Raw genomic sequence first — 18,456 nt, 5'->3', positions numbered from 1 at the left:
TATATATATATGTCCTCTCGCACTTACGTTGTAATTTTTTTAAATTTTATTTTATCAAAAATTATGCAGTCTATTGTGTTAAATATGGTATTAAAATTTTCCTTGAAAATTTCCCAACAGGCTTCAATTTATCAATAACAGCATGAAAGTTTAAAATAAACCAGTATGATCCAAATTGTCAAGATACATTCAAAGACTATCTTCCTATGACTTTTAATTATAATAGTTTAATTTGAAACCTTAAAAGATTTTTTATTTCGATATCTTCTGATATTCGCACTTGTTCGGATCAGGAGTAATAAGAATCTAAAATAAATGCGGACTTTCCGGAAATCGTCATTGAAGGAAGGTATCGATACCTCTCCCTAAATAATTTGAATACTCAAAATGTTGATTATTTTATTTATAATCTTAAACACTTTCTTGAGACTGGTTAATGTTGTTTAAATAAATAATTTAATTTGTATCCATTTTAGTCTCAACACATTTTATTTTTCTTACAAGTTCGACGTTTCGGCCAACCCGGCCATCCTCAGGGAAAACCTTAATACAATTTTAAAAAATATTAAATCAAAAATTGAAATTCATTTATCACAGTCACTATTAATTAAAACTTTATCACAACATTGTTGATGAATTTTAATTTTTGTTTTTAATTTGAAAATGGACTAATTAGAAATTGTTGTTTGACCTAGGCAGAATAGCCTGCATGAAGTTGAGTTGTTAAATCATTTAGTTCCAAAATTGTATTAAGATTGTCCCAGAGGATGGTCGGATTGGCCAAAACCTGGGACTTGCAAGAAAAATAAAATGTTTTGAGACTAAAATGGATATTGATTATTTTATTAATTGTTGACGGCGAATTGGGGATTTAAGAATCTTCTTTAAATTGTGAAAATCTTAGTAAAAATTACTCCTCGGTATTATCATATTCAAAATCGTTTATAAATGATATAAGACCGATCACCCAAAAATTTTCGGTGGGAGGAAAAAAGTTCAAAAAATGCCTAGCGGACTTTCCAATAAGTTTGGAATACCAGTCAAAATTATTGAGAAATTTTAAATTTTCACGTTCTTACATGTTAAAATATTGTAAATGCATCTATAGGTGCGTTTACGCAAACGATAATGGTTATGAATTCATAAAAATATTGCCAGTAAATATTCGGGCAATATATTTTCGGAAATAAGTTTTTATACAGGCGGTATTAAACGGAAATGTGTGGTTGTTAAACGAGAAGGTGTCATATGAAAATGGACGAATAGGAAATAATAAAAAAATCCTACTGTTCTAAACGCGTATTTACATTACGTTGTTGAAACTGTAAATTCCTGTTACCATTATGTAGCTCAATTTCACATCAACTACAAAAAATAAGCACCAATTGAAAAAAAAAAATGTTCATCCCTAACATATTCTATTATTATATCCTGCGTTAATTTGATAAACTCAAACTAAATAATAAAATCTTAAACTAATAATAAAAGTACTTACGCATTATGTTCCAAACCGATTTCTCTCTCCTTGTGAGTTATCAGCTTGTATTCGTAATAAAGGAGTTTTGGCATGTAGGCCGCCAGGGTCTCTTTGAAGTATTTTTCCTTAGTGCAAGGGTTGTTGGCCATATTGATTGACACCAGTTTCTTGAAACGCCTTAAATACAGTATCTAGAAATAAATAATTAAATATTATAATCTATGTTATAAATAATAGTATAAAAATAATGTCAATTGCCAGTTTTGCTGAACCGTAGGAAATTTCTCCTCCTACCTTCTCCCATATTTCCTGAAGGGGTCAGAGTGATTGTCTCATCTTCTCTCTCCTCTCCCAAAATTTTATTATTGTTTTATTGACGTAAATAAAAAAAAAAAAAGAGGTTTAATTCAGACGTTACGATGCCAAAGGATAAATCAGCATTTGATTTTTTCTTTAAAAACTCCAAAGTATGAAAAATTCAAGTGAATGTTTTTTAGAAACAATTATTTTTGGATCAGTAGTTATCTATCTGAACTGTCTTATAAATTGGTTCCTAAAATATTATTAAGCTATTCCAAATAATATTTTTTGAAAAAATATATAAACTGACTTTATCCCAAAAATAAATTTCAATTAAATCTTTTCGAAGGATTATAATGATACATCAATTATAATCTTTCAAGGATAAATTTAAATCCTTTTTAATTTCAACTTTTAAATTAGCTTGTACATGTTGAGGTTTCGAAGATAAGCTAATTTATGCTCGAAATGTCAAATATTTTAAAAAATTGATGAAGTTAAAAAGTACTGGGATTTATTTCATTTTGCAAGAGAGATGAAAAAAAAATAACAAAGGAAAAAACCCATGACAATTCAAAAATTAATTATTTTAATTATTAAAATAAACATTTATTTAAAAAGAAATAATAAATGTATGTCCTAAAAGATATTTTGAAAAAATTTCCATTTTAATATAATTGTTTGATATTGACTGTTTAACAACTAAAATTTTTAAACAATATCATGAATTCTTTTCCACCTGGTTTATTGATTTTTTTCAATTCCTTTTGCAAAATGGTATCAATGCAATGACATTAAATAGATAATTCTATATGACTTGGAATAAATGTATATTATATTACGTGGTGCTGCAAACAGCTGTTGTACAATAACAATTTGGTTATAAAGCTATCATTAAAATGTACAGCCTTTATGTCATATAGTTTTATCCATTTTTTTAATCTCATCCCTAAATTGGAATGTAAAATTAGGTTGAATTTAGTACGATTTGAGTGATAAGTCATATGCTTCCTTAAAGGGGATGTAGTGTGGAAAACATTAAAAAATAAGAAATGACAAAAAAAAAAAAAAAAGATTTATTCCCTTTTCTACCTCAACACAGAAGTATTAATAAATAATAAAAAAAAAATCTTATTAGAGAATTAAAAAAAAAATTTATTGTGTTCCATGACTTTTCATCTGTATGTTGCAAAACGTAAAAACTGATGACTGGGCTACCCCGTTATGTCAGACGTTCTATGTCCCTTCTCATGTAAATAATGTTGTGATGTCACATTCCCTACCAATATTTTCCTGAGTGGCGTCGCTTATGTGCTGAACCCAACGTAGCTGAATGACACAGTGACCTTCTCAATCAACTAGGCACGGATGGTTGCAAGTTACTGCGCCTCACTCAGGTCAGGGGTAAATCAACAATCAGAAAGGACAATCGAAGGATATTATCAACTGAATTTATACTAGTGAGCCAATGCGAAGGTGTCTTAATAATATATACAGATAGTCTTTATCTCATGTAATCGGTACCACATAAGTCTACGGACCCAAAACTCACAATTTGGCCCTTTATCTCCTGTGATCGAGTGCTTGTAATTTAACGTTTCTTATTAAATGTTATTACTTTTCAACTATTAAATAAAATAACGAGTTTAACAAGTTCGTTTATTTCTGTTGATATCTCAAAATTGTTCAAAAAGTAACTTTTTTAATCTCCTCTTGGTTAAAGAAGGCACTGAATCTAATGGTGATAAGATGTGTAAATAAGTAACGGCAAGCATTTATTAAAGAAAGGAATTTTATTCTGAATAACAGTAAAAATATCATGTGCATTGAAAAAAAAGCTTTCTGTTTAATTTACTATATTCCGAACGTTAAAAAAGCAAATATTGGGTTTGTCAGAAATAATTATTTTATAAAAACTTCTGACGCTACAGTCTGTTGAAAAACATTTTTGGTTTCGTTAAAGCTCAGCAGCTATCACGCCCTCTTTGGAGGCTAAAACACGACAGCAAACAAAAACAAAAGCAGTTACAAAAATTTAAAAGTTCCAAGTAGCTAGTGATTCTAATATACTTTCTGTTAATTTTTATCTCCATAAATTCATGAGTTATGGGCGAATGAAACCTCCGTTTTAAATAAAAGGCAGTCGGTAAAAGCTTTATTATTTATCGTAGAAGGTAATCTTCAAAATGATGGCTTAATTACCGATTCTGATGAAGTACTTTGGGAGATATGGCGTATGGATAAAATAAAAAATACCATTTAAGGATGGCAGGGAATATTTTGTCAGAATCGACAGTATGGTATAGTTTTAAATTTAATTTTTAACATAACATTTAGCCTATAAGACGATAGACGCAATTCAAAACTCGCCTAAAATCTATAATAAGTTATTAGGATAAAATCAGGACAGTATTATATTCGGGTAAAATTTTCAATTTAGATTTCAAGGAATCTTTGCTTTTCATAGCCCACTGAATCTAAAATAGACACGCTTGGGGCTTAGGTATGAGTTTCTTTGCCTCTTACACGATCATCTCTAGAAAGTGAATTTTGATTTGTTCGGTACTGTTTCGATTTCTGATTGTGTACAAAATCGAGCACCTACTGCACAATAATCGATAAAACGTAGTTTTCTATAGAAAGTAGTTACACAAACAGTAAACAGTTAAAAAAAACAAATGAAACTTGCCTCAAGTTTTGCCTGAAGTTTTTTTTCTTAAAACCACTTAACTTTACATAAGTAGTATGACTTTTAAACAAAACGCCAAAAAAAAATAATCATGAGCAACAATCAATTTATTTGTGTATAACATAAAAATCGATATCCTTGTATAGACAATTTTTGAGAACCGCTTGATAGTCAATTAAATTCTCTATAAACAGAATCTTATATAATCTTAATAGGACTTTTTAAGGATAAAAAAAGATACCGTATATTTCACTTTATATCCCTGCTTTCGAAAGTATTTTGTGAAGCTTCCTTTGGAAAAAATGTTTACTTTTTATTTGTTTTTAGAATAATTTGAAAATTATACTTGTTTCCCAACTTTCCAAACGCTCGTTTGGAATATAATTAATTAAATTATTTAGTAAGCTAAACCAAAAAATAAATATATAAAACGGGACAAATCAAGAAAGGTACAACTAACTACAACTCACAGGATTTGGTGGAAATGTAAGTCGTGTAAATGGTTACACCATATATTTAATTTTATTAATATTTATTTTTTTTAGGATTCTATTAGAAATAATCGTACAATAAATAAAATGGAATTTTTCAACGGGGAGCTAGTGTGAATTATGCAATTCATGGTATCGCATCCTTTGGTATAAATGAAACGTATTACCAGGTTAATTTTTCCAATTTTCAAAACAAATTGAAAATGGAGACAACATCCAAGCCAATAAAAACAAAGTTAATAAAACACTCCAATCTACATATCGAAGCACCTTTTATGTCCATTTCAGCCGCCGCGATGCTGTTAATTCAGTTATATTTATTGAAACATGTCACGTAATTCCACATTTCTCAATTTTCGAAAATCCTTCAGTTACTGTACATCCCTTTACGCGAACAAGATATTTAATGTTCGTAAAGGTTATATAGCAGAATAACAGTCTTCTAAATTTCTTTGGTTTGTTGAGAGCTGCCGCGGATGAATTTATTGACCGAAAAGGATGTAGCCTGTCCAACTTTCACTTCAGTTTTTATTACCATTTTAATTTAATCCGTGTTCTTTTTTTTTTATGCAATATGGCAAGGTTTCATGTTTACATACTTCGCTGTTTTTCTTCCATTTTGAGTAGTTATCAGTTCCAGTAATGATAACGCACAAAGTAATGGTTGGGTGAAATAGTTTTGCTAATGAAATATGTATAAATAACTGGTAAAGGAACTTTACACTTTACAAAAATCAACACTCAATAAAATAAAAAAATGAGTAGTAAGGATTACAAAAATAATTCGAAAAATAAACTTACGCAACTCCTGTCTTCAATCAGATTATTACCAATACTAAAAATCTCAATATCCTCTTGATCGTCCAGTTGTTCGATAACTTTGATCTTGTTATTGTAGAGACAAAGAACTTTCATATTTTTCAATCCCTGTAGAAAAAAAATATGTTGTGAGGGAATATCAGTAATTCTTAGCAATAAGTATATTACATTAGTCTCACACTTACCCAAAGATTTTCTATTCGTTCGATTTTGTTAAATGACAAGTCAAGTTGTACTAAATTGACTAACTCTTCCAAATTTTCTATAGTTTCTATGTTGTTATGGGCTAATGTCAGAATTTGTAAATTTTTCATCATCCAAAGGTGGTCAATTTTAAGTATATCTGTTAAAAAAAAAATAATAGAAGAAACAGTTTTAAAATTCGCAGTTAATTTAGGAGACCTTAGATATTTGGGGCGACAGTAACGGTAGAACGACATTTTTTGTAAAATAATTCAAAATAGTAAATGTCCCTTCGTTTATAAGAAATATCCAATTGCATCTTGAACTACAAATGGAGTCAACAGATAAATTCATCAAAAAATGTTTCGCGAAATTCCACTGCTAGTTATCAGCAGTGGCTTACAACATTGGAAATCCAACTTCATCTCGAAGACTGATGACCAGACTATCGCAAGATATTCGGCTATGAGTTCTGCATTTAATGATTTTTATTATTATTATTTATTTATTTTTCACTTTATTTTTAGTGTGTAAGTCAGTTATTTATTTTTTTAATTCTATAAATATTAGTTTTTTTCACTCTTCAATTACATATTTACTATTATTATATCTTAGATATATTATTTGCATTATTATATTTGTTTTTACTAATTTATTCTTATCAGCTAAACTTTTAGGTGTATGAAATTCACCTGGTACACAGATGTACCCCTCTCCCTAAGAAAATCTCAGTATCTGGACTGTATAGCAGAATGTGGAGAAAACAGTCTCCACTCAAGTCGGACATTAATATTCCTCTAGAGTGTCCCACCACGTCGTACGTAAAGGCAGCAAAAGATTCCTTATCTGAAATTCTTCGGAATTACCTAATTTTTTCCAGACGGATTACTGGATTCATGGTTGCTGTTTCGTTTTTATTAGCCACAACATGGTTAGAAGACAACATGGTCGTATTGCACATCTACCAATTTAAGCTGGATCTACAGGTCTGACACGTCCCGTAAATCAGAAATACATATAAAGGCTTGGTTAACAAAGAGAGTTGCAAATGTCTGCATCGACACGCTTTTATGTTCCAGCGAGGCAAACATAATAGACGTCGGACTTCTGCCATCTATTACCTTCGATTTACACTGTTTTCATTATAAAAAAGAACAAAGTAAAGAGAGGCGATATAAAAATAAATGGTAGATAATAAAAATAGTACTTCATCAACTTTCGTTCTACATACTTGTTTATTATATATTCAGACATATAATGCACTTTTAAAAGTATATTTGTGCTATATACAATAAACAAATAAAGTTAATTAACAAGATTTTTACAATGTTTTTTCACGCAATTACTACAATTGTAAAATATACAGTCTTAAACTAAAGTTAACTATAGATTCCGAAGGTTATGAAAATTGTTTAATTAATAAAAACACGGAAATCATAAATATTTATCCGTTGGCAGTTCTAAACCAATACGAAGTAAGCACAAACTGATTTACATTACATAACAAGCGCTTATCCAAACGTCCTTCGATTAATGCCCAAAACCTGAACGGTTCATGTTTTCACATGAAGTTATGCTTATGCATGTGAGAATTTGCCATAATTTGCCAAATGTGTGGCAGCATTTTAAACCTTTTGATCACTTCAGCAAAGATACATAATAAAAAACTTGGAATAAATGTTGAAACCGAATATTATTTCTAACATGTAGGCGACACCGCTATTACCGACTAGTCTTAATTAGAACAGCCTAGGCATGAACTAAGATCAACAGGCAAACGTCGTATATTGCAATATGTCCTATTTCTTGTACTTGTACTTTAATTGTACAAATGCAATAACCATGCCTTATATTGTATTATTCATAAATGTATCATTTGAATCTATAAAGATTACAATAGAATCTTCTGATCCACTAAAAGCTAACTCTCACTTTCACTCTCCACTTTAGAAGGCAATGAGTGATGATATACATTAGTGGATCAGTACACACTGGTGTTTTATTTTTGGACAAATTTATTGTATTATTATACCATTCTGCCTGCGGTGGAGTACCTCTCTTCCTTATACCTTTCGTCAGGGCACGGAGAGGAATATCTATAGGGCTGGCTACTCCTGTACTACCGTAAACGCACACCGTTTTGGAATGAAGTTTCACAAGTGCCTGTAGCGAATACCTGTAGGACTTGCCATCTTCTTCACGATCGTAAGCGCTTACCTTACGGAGTGAAGTTTCCATCTTCCGAGGATTTACGGCGAATACTCGTGAAACTCGTTCTGACAATTCATATCCTAACCAGCTACCTCACCTGTGAACATGCGTTGTAGGGACCTTGTGATGTAGTGATATAGTCCTCACCTCTTAAAATGGTGCCCAGGACTTAATATATACATCCACCTCGATAATTTTATATATACAAAAATCATATATTTAAATGGAACTAACAGAAGATTTTAGTACTATTTTATTTCACTGTCTTTTAACTGGGAAAAAATTCAAAAACTACCGTTTCATTTCAATTTGAATAGAAAATTCAAGTACTACTCTCTTTTTTTTATGAAAAATTTTGGGTATAAAAGGAGTTCAATGTCTTCTATAGTAATTTCACAGGTAGCAGTGTCTAGAATTACCAAGTGAGAAATGCACTTGTCAAAGCTGAAGGGTCCTAACAGCAAATATTGAAATGAAGTATTTGTCTGTCTATTGACCATCCCGGCCATCTTCTGTCCCCCTTGGAACACTCAGGCTAGGGAGAGAATGCCAAGAGTGACAAATCAACCAGTTTTAATCTATACACTCGAGAGTAAGGTTAATATAAAATATAAGCAAGGTTCTGAAATAAAATAAAATAATGCAAAATTAAAATCCTTTCCCCACAAACGTATTCATTATGTGGGTATATAGGACATAATTTTAAAAACAGCCTAGGAAGTGACCAAAAACCGTGTTACAGAGGCAAAAGATATTATTGTGATTGCTTCGTTCCACCTAAAATTCAAATTATGTTTTATACCAATACTTAAAACAATGCTGAAAAGATAAAAAGATTAACTGCAAAATAAACTGGTACCATTGAATTGTTAAGTTTCTGCTACAGCTTTAAGACAGGACTAGTGACGAAATAAACATTATATATTTTATAACTAGATTACAATTAATAATTAGAACCTTAATGTGAGAAGGAAATGTTGGACTCAAGGAGGTTAATAACAGAAAAATAAAATTCAGATAGTTGAACATTCTCAAAACGTTTTGTGACAGAAATGATACAAAAATTGGAGAATGACCCATATACAATCTTAAACTAGAGTTAATTATTGATTCCAAAGGCTGGGAAAAAACATTAATTAAATAAAACACAAAGAGCACAAATGTCTGTCTTTTGGCAGTTCTAAAACAAAACTAACCGAAGACAAACGTGGGGATGTTTCACTTGTGATTGCCGAAAGGTTTGATTAGTGCCCAAAAACCGACACTTGACAAATCGGCCACCAATTCATATTGCACCAGTCATTCCAAATAACCCATCGATACACTTCCGCGTTTTGGCATTTTCCGTAGTTTGGCAGCACCTGAAGTAAAGTTATGTGTGGTTAATCGGAATTTATCTTGAACTTGTTTTTGTGGGAGAGCGACCATTTATAATATTTTTGTTAAATCCATCCTATTTAATTCGAATAACATTCCAGAAAAAACAAATTTGAGGGAAAAAATAAACATTTATACACCTACTTAGCTAACAGATGTCTGATGTAATATATAGAATATTTTATTTTTGCAATCTTACTTTAGCATTTAAATAATTGAAAATAACGGTCCCTTACCTTTGAAATCTAGATATAATCTAAAAATATAGTTATACTCCAGTTTCTTTCTCTTGAACAGTTTTTTACAGGCTTCCGAAGACGCCGAATTAATGACGCAACTCATTATCATCTCTCTATCTATGACCGCAGGCACTTTGTCGAACTTTCTGTATAGTTTTTTCATCTCCTCATTGTCCTCGAAGGGCATTGACCCTCTCCTGGTGTAGAGCATTGTGTAAAAAGATAAAATTAAGAAATACTAAATATGAGAGACACCTTGACAACCCGCAAACAGTTGAATTTAGCGGGTCGCCGGGAAGACTTGTCGGTATCGCCATCTGCGTAAACTTCACTAGTTAGTCAGATGACTGACCCATAAGAGTCAAAACATAACCAAATATGACTTCGTTTTTTGGGGTTGGTGGAAACCCCTTCGCGACAATTGTTGGGCAGAAAATTGGTAAGTTTTGTCTTTCATTAATTCCTATTTATGAAAAATTATCCTTTGGGTTCGTTGCAACTCTTTGTATATATTACATAACAATCTGTTGCAAATGATTTTCATATTTTCGATATTGATTTTAAAACTGAATTATAGTTTTAAATTTTGAGTGATATTATTTTTGTTGAACGTGTTAATATAGTTGTATCCAGATTGAGTGGTTTTTGTAAATTAATCATCAGTTTTTTTTCATAATTCATTCATGTTTCTCTTTTGAAGTAGAACTTTAAAGTGGATTTTTTCAAGTGTTATCATATTTACTTATAGATAAAGTACTTTAAATCTCAGGTCAAAGCCTATGTAATGATAATCTAGCTATTTACATTATCTTGGGTATTTTCAATGGCCTATTGATATTGAGAATTTTTAGTTGTAATCTTTAAATGACATCTTCTTATACCAATTAAGAATTACAACTGATTTTTAGAGCAAGCAACTGATGGCTCTCTTGCTTCTGAAAACTGGACCCTTAATATTGAAATATGTGATCTCATCAACGAGACAGAGGATGGACCCAAAGATGCTATCAAAGCCATCAGAAAACGGCTTCAGCAATCTATTGGGAAAAACTATACAATCGTTATGTTCACACTTACGGTAACTGAACATTTTTATACAACCAAAGGCAAAGGAAAAGTAATTAGACACACTCTTTGAACACTCTCTCTTTTTTCATTGCAGGTCCTGGAGACCTGTGTAAAGAACTGTGGAAAGAGATTTCACATATTGGTGTGTAATAAGGAGTTCATTTCTGAGCTGGTTAAGATTATCGGTAAGTGGAAACATTATTTTATCCTTCAAAATATCATTTTTACTTCTCAATATAAGTGAGTTATTTTTGCTTTAACTTAATAATGTCTGCATTAATACTAAAAACATTTATCCTACTTGTTTGAATTGAAAATTGAATACTAAGTTATAATATTTATTCGACCTCAGGTGAATTCTTGGTCATCTTAACGAATAATAATTTGTAATTATGTTACAATAAATGAAATTTTAAGTTTTATTGTCATTTAGTTTTAGTAAATTATGATAAACTGTTTTAATTTTATTCTTTTTAAAGAACTATATCTTAAGAAATGTCAAGGTCCTTTTTTTTAGTTGATAATACCTGTCACCTGATATCATTTTCTTACTGTCTGTTGCTTTTATTTAATATAATTTCACAACTGTTGAAATCCACATTAGTATAATAAAGTCTCATTTTAAAATTTTAGACTTTTTATTTTTTTTTAGTCAAATAAATATTTTACTAAACAGATTTATGGCATTGGTTCATAATAAAATTATTCCTCTTAATTTTAAGTAATAAAGAAAGCATTTTTTGGAATGATTAGCTATTTTATCTCTTCTTCAATACTTGAAAGTTGATAACGATGTTAATTAAAATAAGTTTTTGAGCTTTGTACTCCTTTTTTAATAATTTATTGAAAACTAAGTTCTTTTGATCTATTTATTTATCATGCGAAGAAGGAACTCATCTTTCTCATACTCTCAAATTAGTGGTTGATTGATGATAAGTTTACTTTCCACTCTTTTGAAATAGAAATTTAATGTTGGTTATATCTTAGTATTATTTTTCATTACTGATAATATTAGTCAAGGTCTGTTTCTTTTTCTATTTTTTTTTTAATTTATAAGCTAATTGAAAAATATTACCTACCTGGATTCATTATACAGTAATTGAGAAAATAACTAAATGAAATGGCTGAAAGAAGTGAAGGGAAGTCCTTCAAAGTTTCTACAGTTCGCTGTTAAGTCTTCATGCCTTTTCAGTTCATTATTGTTTTCAGTTCCAAAATATTAGTTTTTTCTTTATAAGTTTTCTTGTCACAAAATTGATTTGTTGCTAAGAAAAATAAATCCTGGATCATTAAAAAATTTAAACAAAATATTTTAATTCTAATATGATACTAGAATATAAATTACACACAAATTATTAATACTAATGTTTTTTACTAAAGAGATAAGATGATGAGAAACTCTGAGAATCTGTGCATTCCTATATCTTGCAGATCTCTAAAATAATTAATTTATAAAAAAAAAAAAGAAATTATTCTTTAGAAATGTAATTCAAAGATTAAAAATGTCTTTTTAATGAAGTATATGCTTAGTAAAAAAAATTGGAAAAATAAACTGATGATACTAACTAAAATGAAGATACTAAACTTCTTTCTTGTTGAATCACAGATTTAAGTAAGTACCTAATTCACAAGAAGAATTGCAAACATATCAGATATTACTCAACATTCTAAAATATCAGAATAACATTAATGAAAAACATGATTTTTATATAAATATCTTAACTCACATTAATGACCTATAAATAAATCAAAATATTGACTGGGAATCTTTTTTGGCGCCTAATTCAAATTTTACCTAGACCATTCTAACCCCCAGGACCATTCCCACCCTTCATGAAAAGTATTATTTTATTAATTTTTAAAAAGTTTAAAGAATTACCTTTTTACCATTAAGATTTGATGTTTTGGTTATTAACCTCCTAAAAAATTTTGTTTTTCCTTCTATTTCTTGGTAAATAAATCTGCTTCAATAATATTAAAAGTATTTCTTGAAATTATTATTTAATGATAATTTAGAAAAACATATTGTGCTGCAGGTTATTTGCTGAAGAAGATTGTGACCATTTTATTAATGACCTTTTACATATTCAGCTGTCACTTTTCCTTGATCAATAACTTCTTTGTGACTAGTATGCATTGATTAGTATTTTACAAACACCTTCGTTAGTGTCCTAGGCTTTTTTTGAACAATGACCCTATTTTTCATGAATTATCAGGAAAATTGTTTTTATTTCAAATTCCACATAATCAATTTTATGATTTTAACAAATTGATAAACATGAAGACAGTACTTCGTTCAGGGAGGGGAGAAAAAGAGAGGAGAGAAGCTATTAGAACAGATTCAATGGTATATTTAAAAATAAATTAAATATATTAGTTCTGTTACTTATTTTTTTTTTTTTTTAGTTATTGTGTTGTCTGTTAATGTTTTGATAGATTAAAGTTCCAAATAATCTATAAAAAGTAATCAAATATGCACAATTTTTTTTTCCAAATGAATGTGTGTTTCATTTTTAATTTTGGAATTGATCTGTGTGTTTGATGATCTGAATAATTTTAATTTGGATGGGAGAAGTTTTAAGTTGAAGAATTTTTTTAGAACTTGAGTTAAATATTTTCGCTTTGGCTGGAATTGGGCGACCCACAAAGTCAACGCAAACATTTTCTACTTTCTACCTCTAACTTGATAACTATAGTTTTAATGTTTGTTTTAAATTAGTTATTAATGTTCCTACTCGAGAGGAATATTTCTTCCAAAAATGTCTATAGGCAAGTATTTATGTCTTGTTATATTAATAAAACAAAGAGCTGAGACTAATGAGATATAATATTTTGAAAAATAACTTGAACTATTAAAATTTACCTAATGACTTTTTTTTTTAAAGTATTGTATTTGTTTTTGAAATAAAACATTAAATTTCAGGTGTAAATAATAACACTGTTCTGAATGTTTTCGAAGGACCCAAGAATGAACCTCCAACAGTCGTACAGGAGAAGGTTCTGAGCCTGATCCAATCTTGGGCCGACGCTTTCCGCAACCATCCTGATCTGTCCGGGGTGGTTCAGGTTTACAATGAACTGAAAGCAAAAGGGATCGAATTTCCTATGACCGACCTTGATGCTATGGCACCAATCCACACGCCCCGCAAGGTAATTTTTTTCAATAAAACTAGGTTATAATTTTTCAAATTAACTAAATTAATATAGTTTATATTTGCTATCAATAAATTTTCCAAATTTGCTTTACTAACCAAACTATGACTTTTCATTAAAATGTTAAATGAAAGTTGAAGTATTTCTGATTACTTTAATTTAATAAATTGTAGGTGTATTATCAGTTTTTATGTCAATAGATATGGTTTGATTTTGAAAAGAAATATTTTAAGTAATGTTGGATGCTACACACTCATACATAATCTTGGTGTCAACTGCAATAAACATAACCTTTTTCTAAATTTTGATTTATTTGGGCATTCTAAGGATTACAAAATTATTTCAGCTCTAATGAAACTGTTGTGATTTTAATAATCATGTATTGTCAGTCATCTTTCCTGCACTTGCTATTCTATCATAAATAAAGTTGAGAATTTTCAGAAAAAACTGTTGAAAAAGTTTTTGATTACTGTATTTGCCTGAATCCAGTTTTTCTGCAATGGTTTATGATAAAATGAGGAGTTGACTTATATTTGGGATCGATCTAGGAAAAAATTGAGTTTGGCCAAACTCCTCGGGGCTTTTGACTCACTTCATAGTTTATTTCTGTTTCAACTCTTGAGAGACTAAATACGGTTTATATCAATATTAAGTGAATATAAACACTTATTATCACACATTTTCGGAAGAGAAAATGCTATAAATGAATTCATTTTAAGTGGATAAGGAATGATGCGTTCAAGACAAATAATGTATTTAAACAGAGAGTTGAGAGGGAAAACAAAACTTATATGGACAACAAAAAGAAGAATAGTACATAAAATAAAGAATTCTGAACCTATTTAGGATAAGATTAAGCAAAAATGCAAAAGTACAGTCTGATTTCAAAGCTTCATCATAATATCTTTATGATATTATGATGCTATTTTTCTTTCTAATTCTTAGTATAGTGCCCCTGTATTTTTTAAAAATTTGTTTAATGAATTTTTTAAATAAATTTGTTCATAATTTGGAAGTTTATTTCTTATTCATTATAGTTTAATTTTATACCCTAGATTTTTTGTCTCTGAAAATAATTATCAAAATGGCCAATATTTAGATTTTCCTTGAATAAAAATCTATTTTTTATTATATTCTATGTATGAGGAAATACTTTTGTGATAATCTTTATTTGTTGTATTATAATTAACAATTATATTTGTATAAATTAATAGTATTATTATTTATTGACTTTTGAATTAGTATAGAATATTGTTATGCATTTTTTTTTTTTTTGCTTCTTTTCTCTTCCCCCTCCTAAAATCCATATGTTATCTATTGACAATGATAAGAGACGTTAGTTTTCATTTACTTAATTTGAAGATTATTTATCTTGTCCAATCTGAATTATAGAAACAGTCTATAAAATCAGTATTTATTATAATCTAATTGATTTTTGATCAATGTGAATAAATCTGAAATGTCTTAGTCTGTTTGTAAGTCTAAATATAATGCACTATCTAGTATTTCATGATAATACACTATATGTTATATATTATTCTATAAAACAAAATTAGTTATAATTCACTTATTAGAAACTACTTACTAATGCTGCGTAATTACTAAAAATTACTACCATAATTTTTTCATTAAAGATTATTATTTGCTATTCATAATCAAAATAAGTAAGTAAAAATTGCTGTTTAGGAAATAATTTGCATTTTTTCTTCTTTGTTAATGATAAATCTGACTAATTTATTTTATTAAAAAATATAAAATAATTAAATTGTTTGTAAGTATTTATAAATCGAATCGTGACAATAGATTTTTTAAATACTGTCTTACCTTAGTCTGTACTTTTTTATTTGACTGGAACTCATAATTTAAGGCGAGTGTGATGGCATTTTATTAAAAACATTTTTATATTTTGTAAAGATTGGTTAAGAACAATGCTGTACTTCATTTTTATCACTATCATTGTGCAATATCAGAAAGCAAACTGAACCTGACGGGTTCTAGATTGAACTAAAGCCAGATAAATAACTTTCCCATGGGTTGGGTGGTGTACTCGTTTAAAAATAGCTCAAGCTGTTTCACCCAGAGCTCTTTATAAAAATATCATCTTGTTTTTTTCTCCTAGTTGAGTAAAATGCTGTAAATTGGGAATTTTCTAACATTTGCATTTTTTTTTTGTTGGTTAATTTCGTATAGTGATTCTTTTTAATATCCTAGTTTATTTTATCTGTAGAAAATCAAAAATTTTTATGGTTTAATACACTGTTAAAGATGTCTTTCTTAGAAACTTTAAAAGAAGAAGTTACCAAAGGTTGGAATTCTGCTACTACTGCTGTAAATGCCGCTTTTCAGGTAGAAAATTTGTTTACAAAAAATTTACTCTTTAAATGGATATTGGGTTTTGATTTTTTAGTTGGCAAATGTGGTAAATACACTAATAGTTTATTGGTAATAGTATTTAATAATCTTATAAAATTGATTCTGGAGTTTTACTGAAGAAAGATTATCCTATAACAATTTTTTTCATTTAATACTTCTTTATTCAATCAGGTCTGTAATTTATGAAATACATTTTTTCAATTTTGTGATTGCAGAATTTCCAGAGTAATAGATAATATAAATTGAGGTGTTAACGTGTTAAATCATGTTTGTGACAAAAACATATTTATACAAATACTTTATTTGCCTAAACCTATATTCATATTTACATAACTTGGGGTCAATGCTTGAGGCTTGAATAATGTAAATTATTGGATCTAAACAAAATTAAATTGAAGAGAAATAAATAGTATTAATACATTTTTATGACTTTAGTATCTTCTACATAAATTTAATATAAAATATAGTTTGTTTATTGTTAGTTACAGTTGTCTTTGATTTAAATTTTATTGTCAATTTATTTAAAGTTGAACTTTATTATTTATAAAAAAAATCATAGTGGTTTATGAAAGATGGGTTGGACTGTAACCTATACCAAATCAAACTTTGTGACATCTGAGGTTTCAAATCATTATTTTTTTTCTTTTTCTTCCATATCTGGATCTGAATAGATCCATAAAGTGATATTTGGACTATCTGCTATTTTGTTTTTTGAACAATCCTTAATAGTGTCCTGCCATTTCTATCTCGCCCTTCCTCTAGGCCTAACCTCCTTGTTTTTCCATAAAACAAACTCTTTGTGAAAGACCCTCTCTTTCTTCTTACTGCATGTCCTAACTGTTTTATTCACTGTACTCGAGCTGAGTGAGAGTTTAATTGATAATTGTACATTATATACATCTTTATTCCTTTGCAGGTGTTGGACAAATTGTTCTATGAAGGAAGGAAGCTATTGTTTTTCAAATATAAGTTCTTAATAATAAAATTAGTTTTTATTCATTCATATTTTATTAATATTACCCCAAAATAATCAGAAATTTATAAAAGATTACCAGAAAAAAAAAAAGTATCTTCAATATATCAGCCTGTCTTATATCCCAACCTTTGTACTTTCTAGTCTGTGAAGGACAGCCTTGATGGTTCCAACACTGTTGCTGTTGCTCCTGTTGGTGGAGGAGGTGATTCGGGTCCAGTCTCGCTCACTGGTGACCAAATAGCCAAATTGAGGTCTGACCTTGACATTCTTCAGACCAATATGACAGTTTTTGGAGAAATGCTGAATGAAATGACTCCAGGGAATGAACATCCTTCTGATCTTGAACTGTTTCAGGTAAATATATTCTTAGTAATTTTAGCTTTATTAGGTCCTTTAAAGTTTATCCAGTATTATACTTTTCATGGATATTTCACTTAATACATTTTCTTGTCATTTTGTACATATTGTGTTAATTATTTTAGGAGCTAAATACCACATTAAGACTGATGCAAGAGCGCCTGGTTGAACTAATTTCTAAACTTTCAAATGACGAAATGACAGCTGATCTCTTGCGCATCAACGATCATCTGAACAATCTATTTTTGAGGTAAGTCAGTTGTGTTGAAGTTTAATATTAGTAAACTATAGAATATATTGTTTTATTTTAAAAGGTTTCCTTTTGTTTTATTTTCTTATTCTACAGGGCTGATAGATTTATAAGAGAATGATTACATTTTTGAAATATCTCAGTTTTGGGATTTCGGCTATAAGACCATTTTCAAGAAGGTACCTTTTATATCCAGTTTGTACTGTGCTTTGCTTGCGTGTTTTTGGCAATTTTATAACAATTTGAAGTTTAAAAACCTCTCTTGAAAATTGTCAGTTGAGGTTTATATAATTCTTGTTTCAATACTCATGTTCTATTATTTCTTTAACTAACAAAGTAAATATGATTAAAGTTTCAAAAAAAAGGTTTTGGAAAAATCGCTTAATTTTTATGTTGTGGAGTTTTATGAGTTAAAAAAAGAAATTTTAATAAAATGTCATAAATGACTTATTAGTCATTTAGTTTATTTAAAAATAGAAGACAATTATATTTA

General features: G+C 29.1%; 2 protein-coding genes and 1 long non-coding RNA gene across 8 annotated transcripts in view; 2 read left to right on the top strand and 1 right to left on the bottom strand.

The window, feature by feature from the left end:
* The window catches only part of LOC112211156 (uncharacterized), a 20,484-nt gene extending 13,331 nt beyond the window's left edge, over window positions 1–7,153 (top strand). Inside the window, exon 3 of the long non-coding RNA XR_002945467.2 lies at window positions 6,637–7,153. This is a non-coding gene — a long non-coding RNA (uncharacterized lncRNA). The remainder of the gene's footprint in view (window positions 1–6,636) is intronic.
* LOC106677660 (dynein regulatory complex subunit 3) overlaps window positions 1–16,015 on the bottom strand; it is a 26,494-nt gene extending 10,479 nt beyond the window's left edge. The window contains exons 1-5 of one of the 4 annotated variants that reach the window (XM_024362295.2): window positions 15,832–16,015; window positions 11,934–12,119; window positions 5,962–6,119; window positions 5,759–5,884; window positions 1,496–1,668 (exon numbers count right to left, since the gene is read on the bottom strand). In XM_024362295.2, coding sequence (XP_024218063.1) covers window positions 1,496–1,668; window positions 5,759–5,884; window positions 5,962–6,119; window positions 11,934–11,943 — 467 coding nt within the window. In that variant the 5' untranslated portion in view covers window positions 11,944–12,119; window positions 15,832–16,015. Of the gene's footprint in view, window positions 1–1,495; window positions 1,669–5,758; window positions 5,885–5,961; window positions 6,120–9,366; window positions 9,649–9,783; window positions 9,998–11,933; window positions 12,120–15,831 lie in introns of those variants that run through there. The other 3 variants (XM_067049443.1, XM_014415705.3, XM_067049442.1) reach the window with 3 other exon arrangements.
* LOC106677661 (TOM1-like protein 2) overlaps window positions 10,086–18,456 on the top strand; it is a 25,252-nt gene continuing 16,881 nt past the window's right edge. For 2 of the 3 annotated variants that reach the window (XM_067049444.1, XM_014415708.3), the window contains exons 1-6: window positions 10,086–10,225; window positions 10,695–10,864; window positions 10,949–11,039; window positions 13,778–14,004; window positions 17,498–17,710; window positions 17,839–17,963. In XM_067049444.1, the coding sequence (XP_066905545.1) occupies window positions 10,165–10,225; window positions 10,695–10,864; window positions 10,949–11,039; window positions 13,778–14,004; window positions 17,498–17,710; window positions 17,839–17,963 (887 nt within the window). In that variant the 5' untranslated portion in view covers window positions 10,086–10,164. The remainder of the gene's footprint in view (window positions 10,226–10,694; window positions 10,865–10,948; window positions 11,040–13,777; window positions 14,005–17,497; window positions 17,711–17,838; window positions 17,964–18,456) is intronic. The other variant, XM_067049445.1, reaches the window with a different exon arrangement.

Source organism: Halyomorpha halys, unplaced genomic scaffold (genome assembly GCF_000696795.3).
Source record: "Halyomorpha halys isolate HHAL.00 unplaced genomic scaffold, Hhal_1.1 Scaffold106.1, whole genome shotgun sequence".
Lineage (NCBI taxonomy): Eukaryota > Metazoa > Arthropoda > Insecta > Hemiptera > Pentatomidae > Halyomorpha > Halyomorpha halys.
This window is presented reverse-complemented; position numbering and strand designations above follow the sequence as displayed.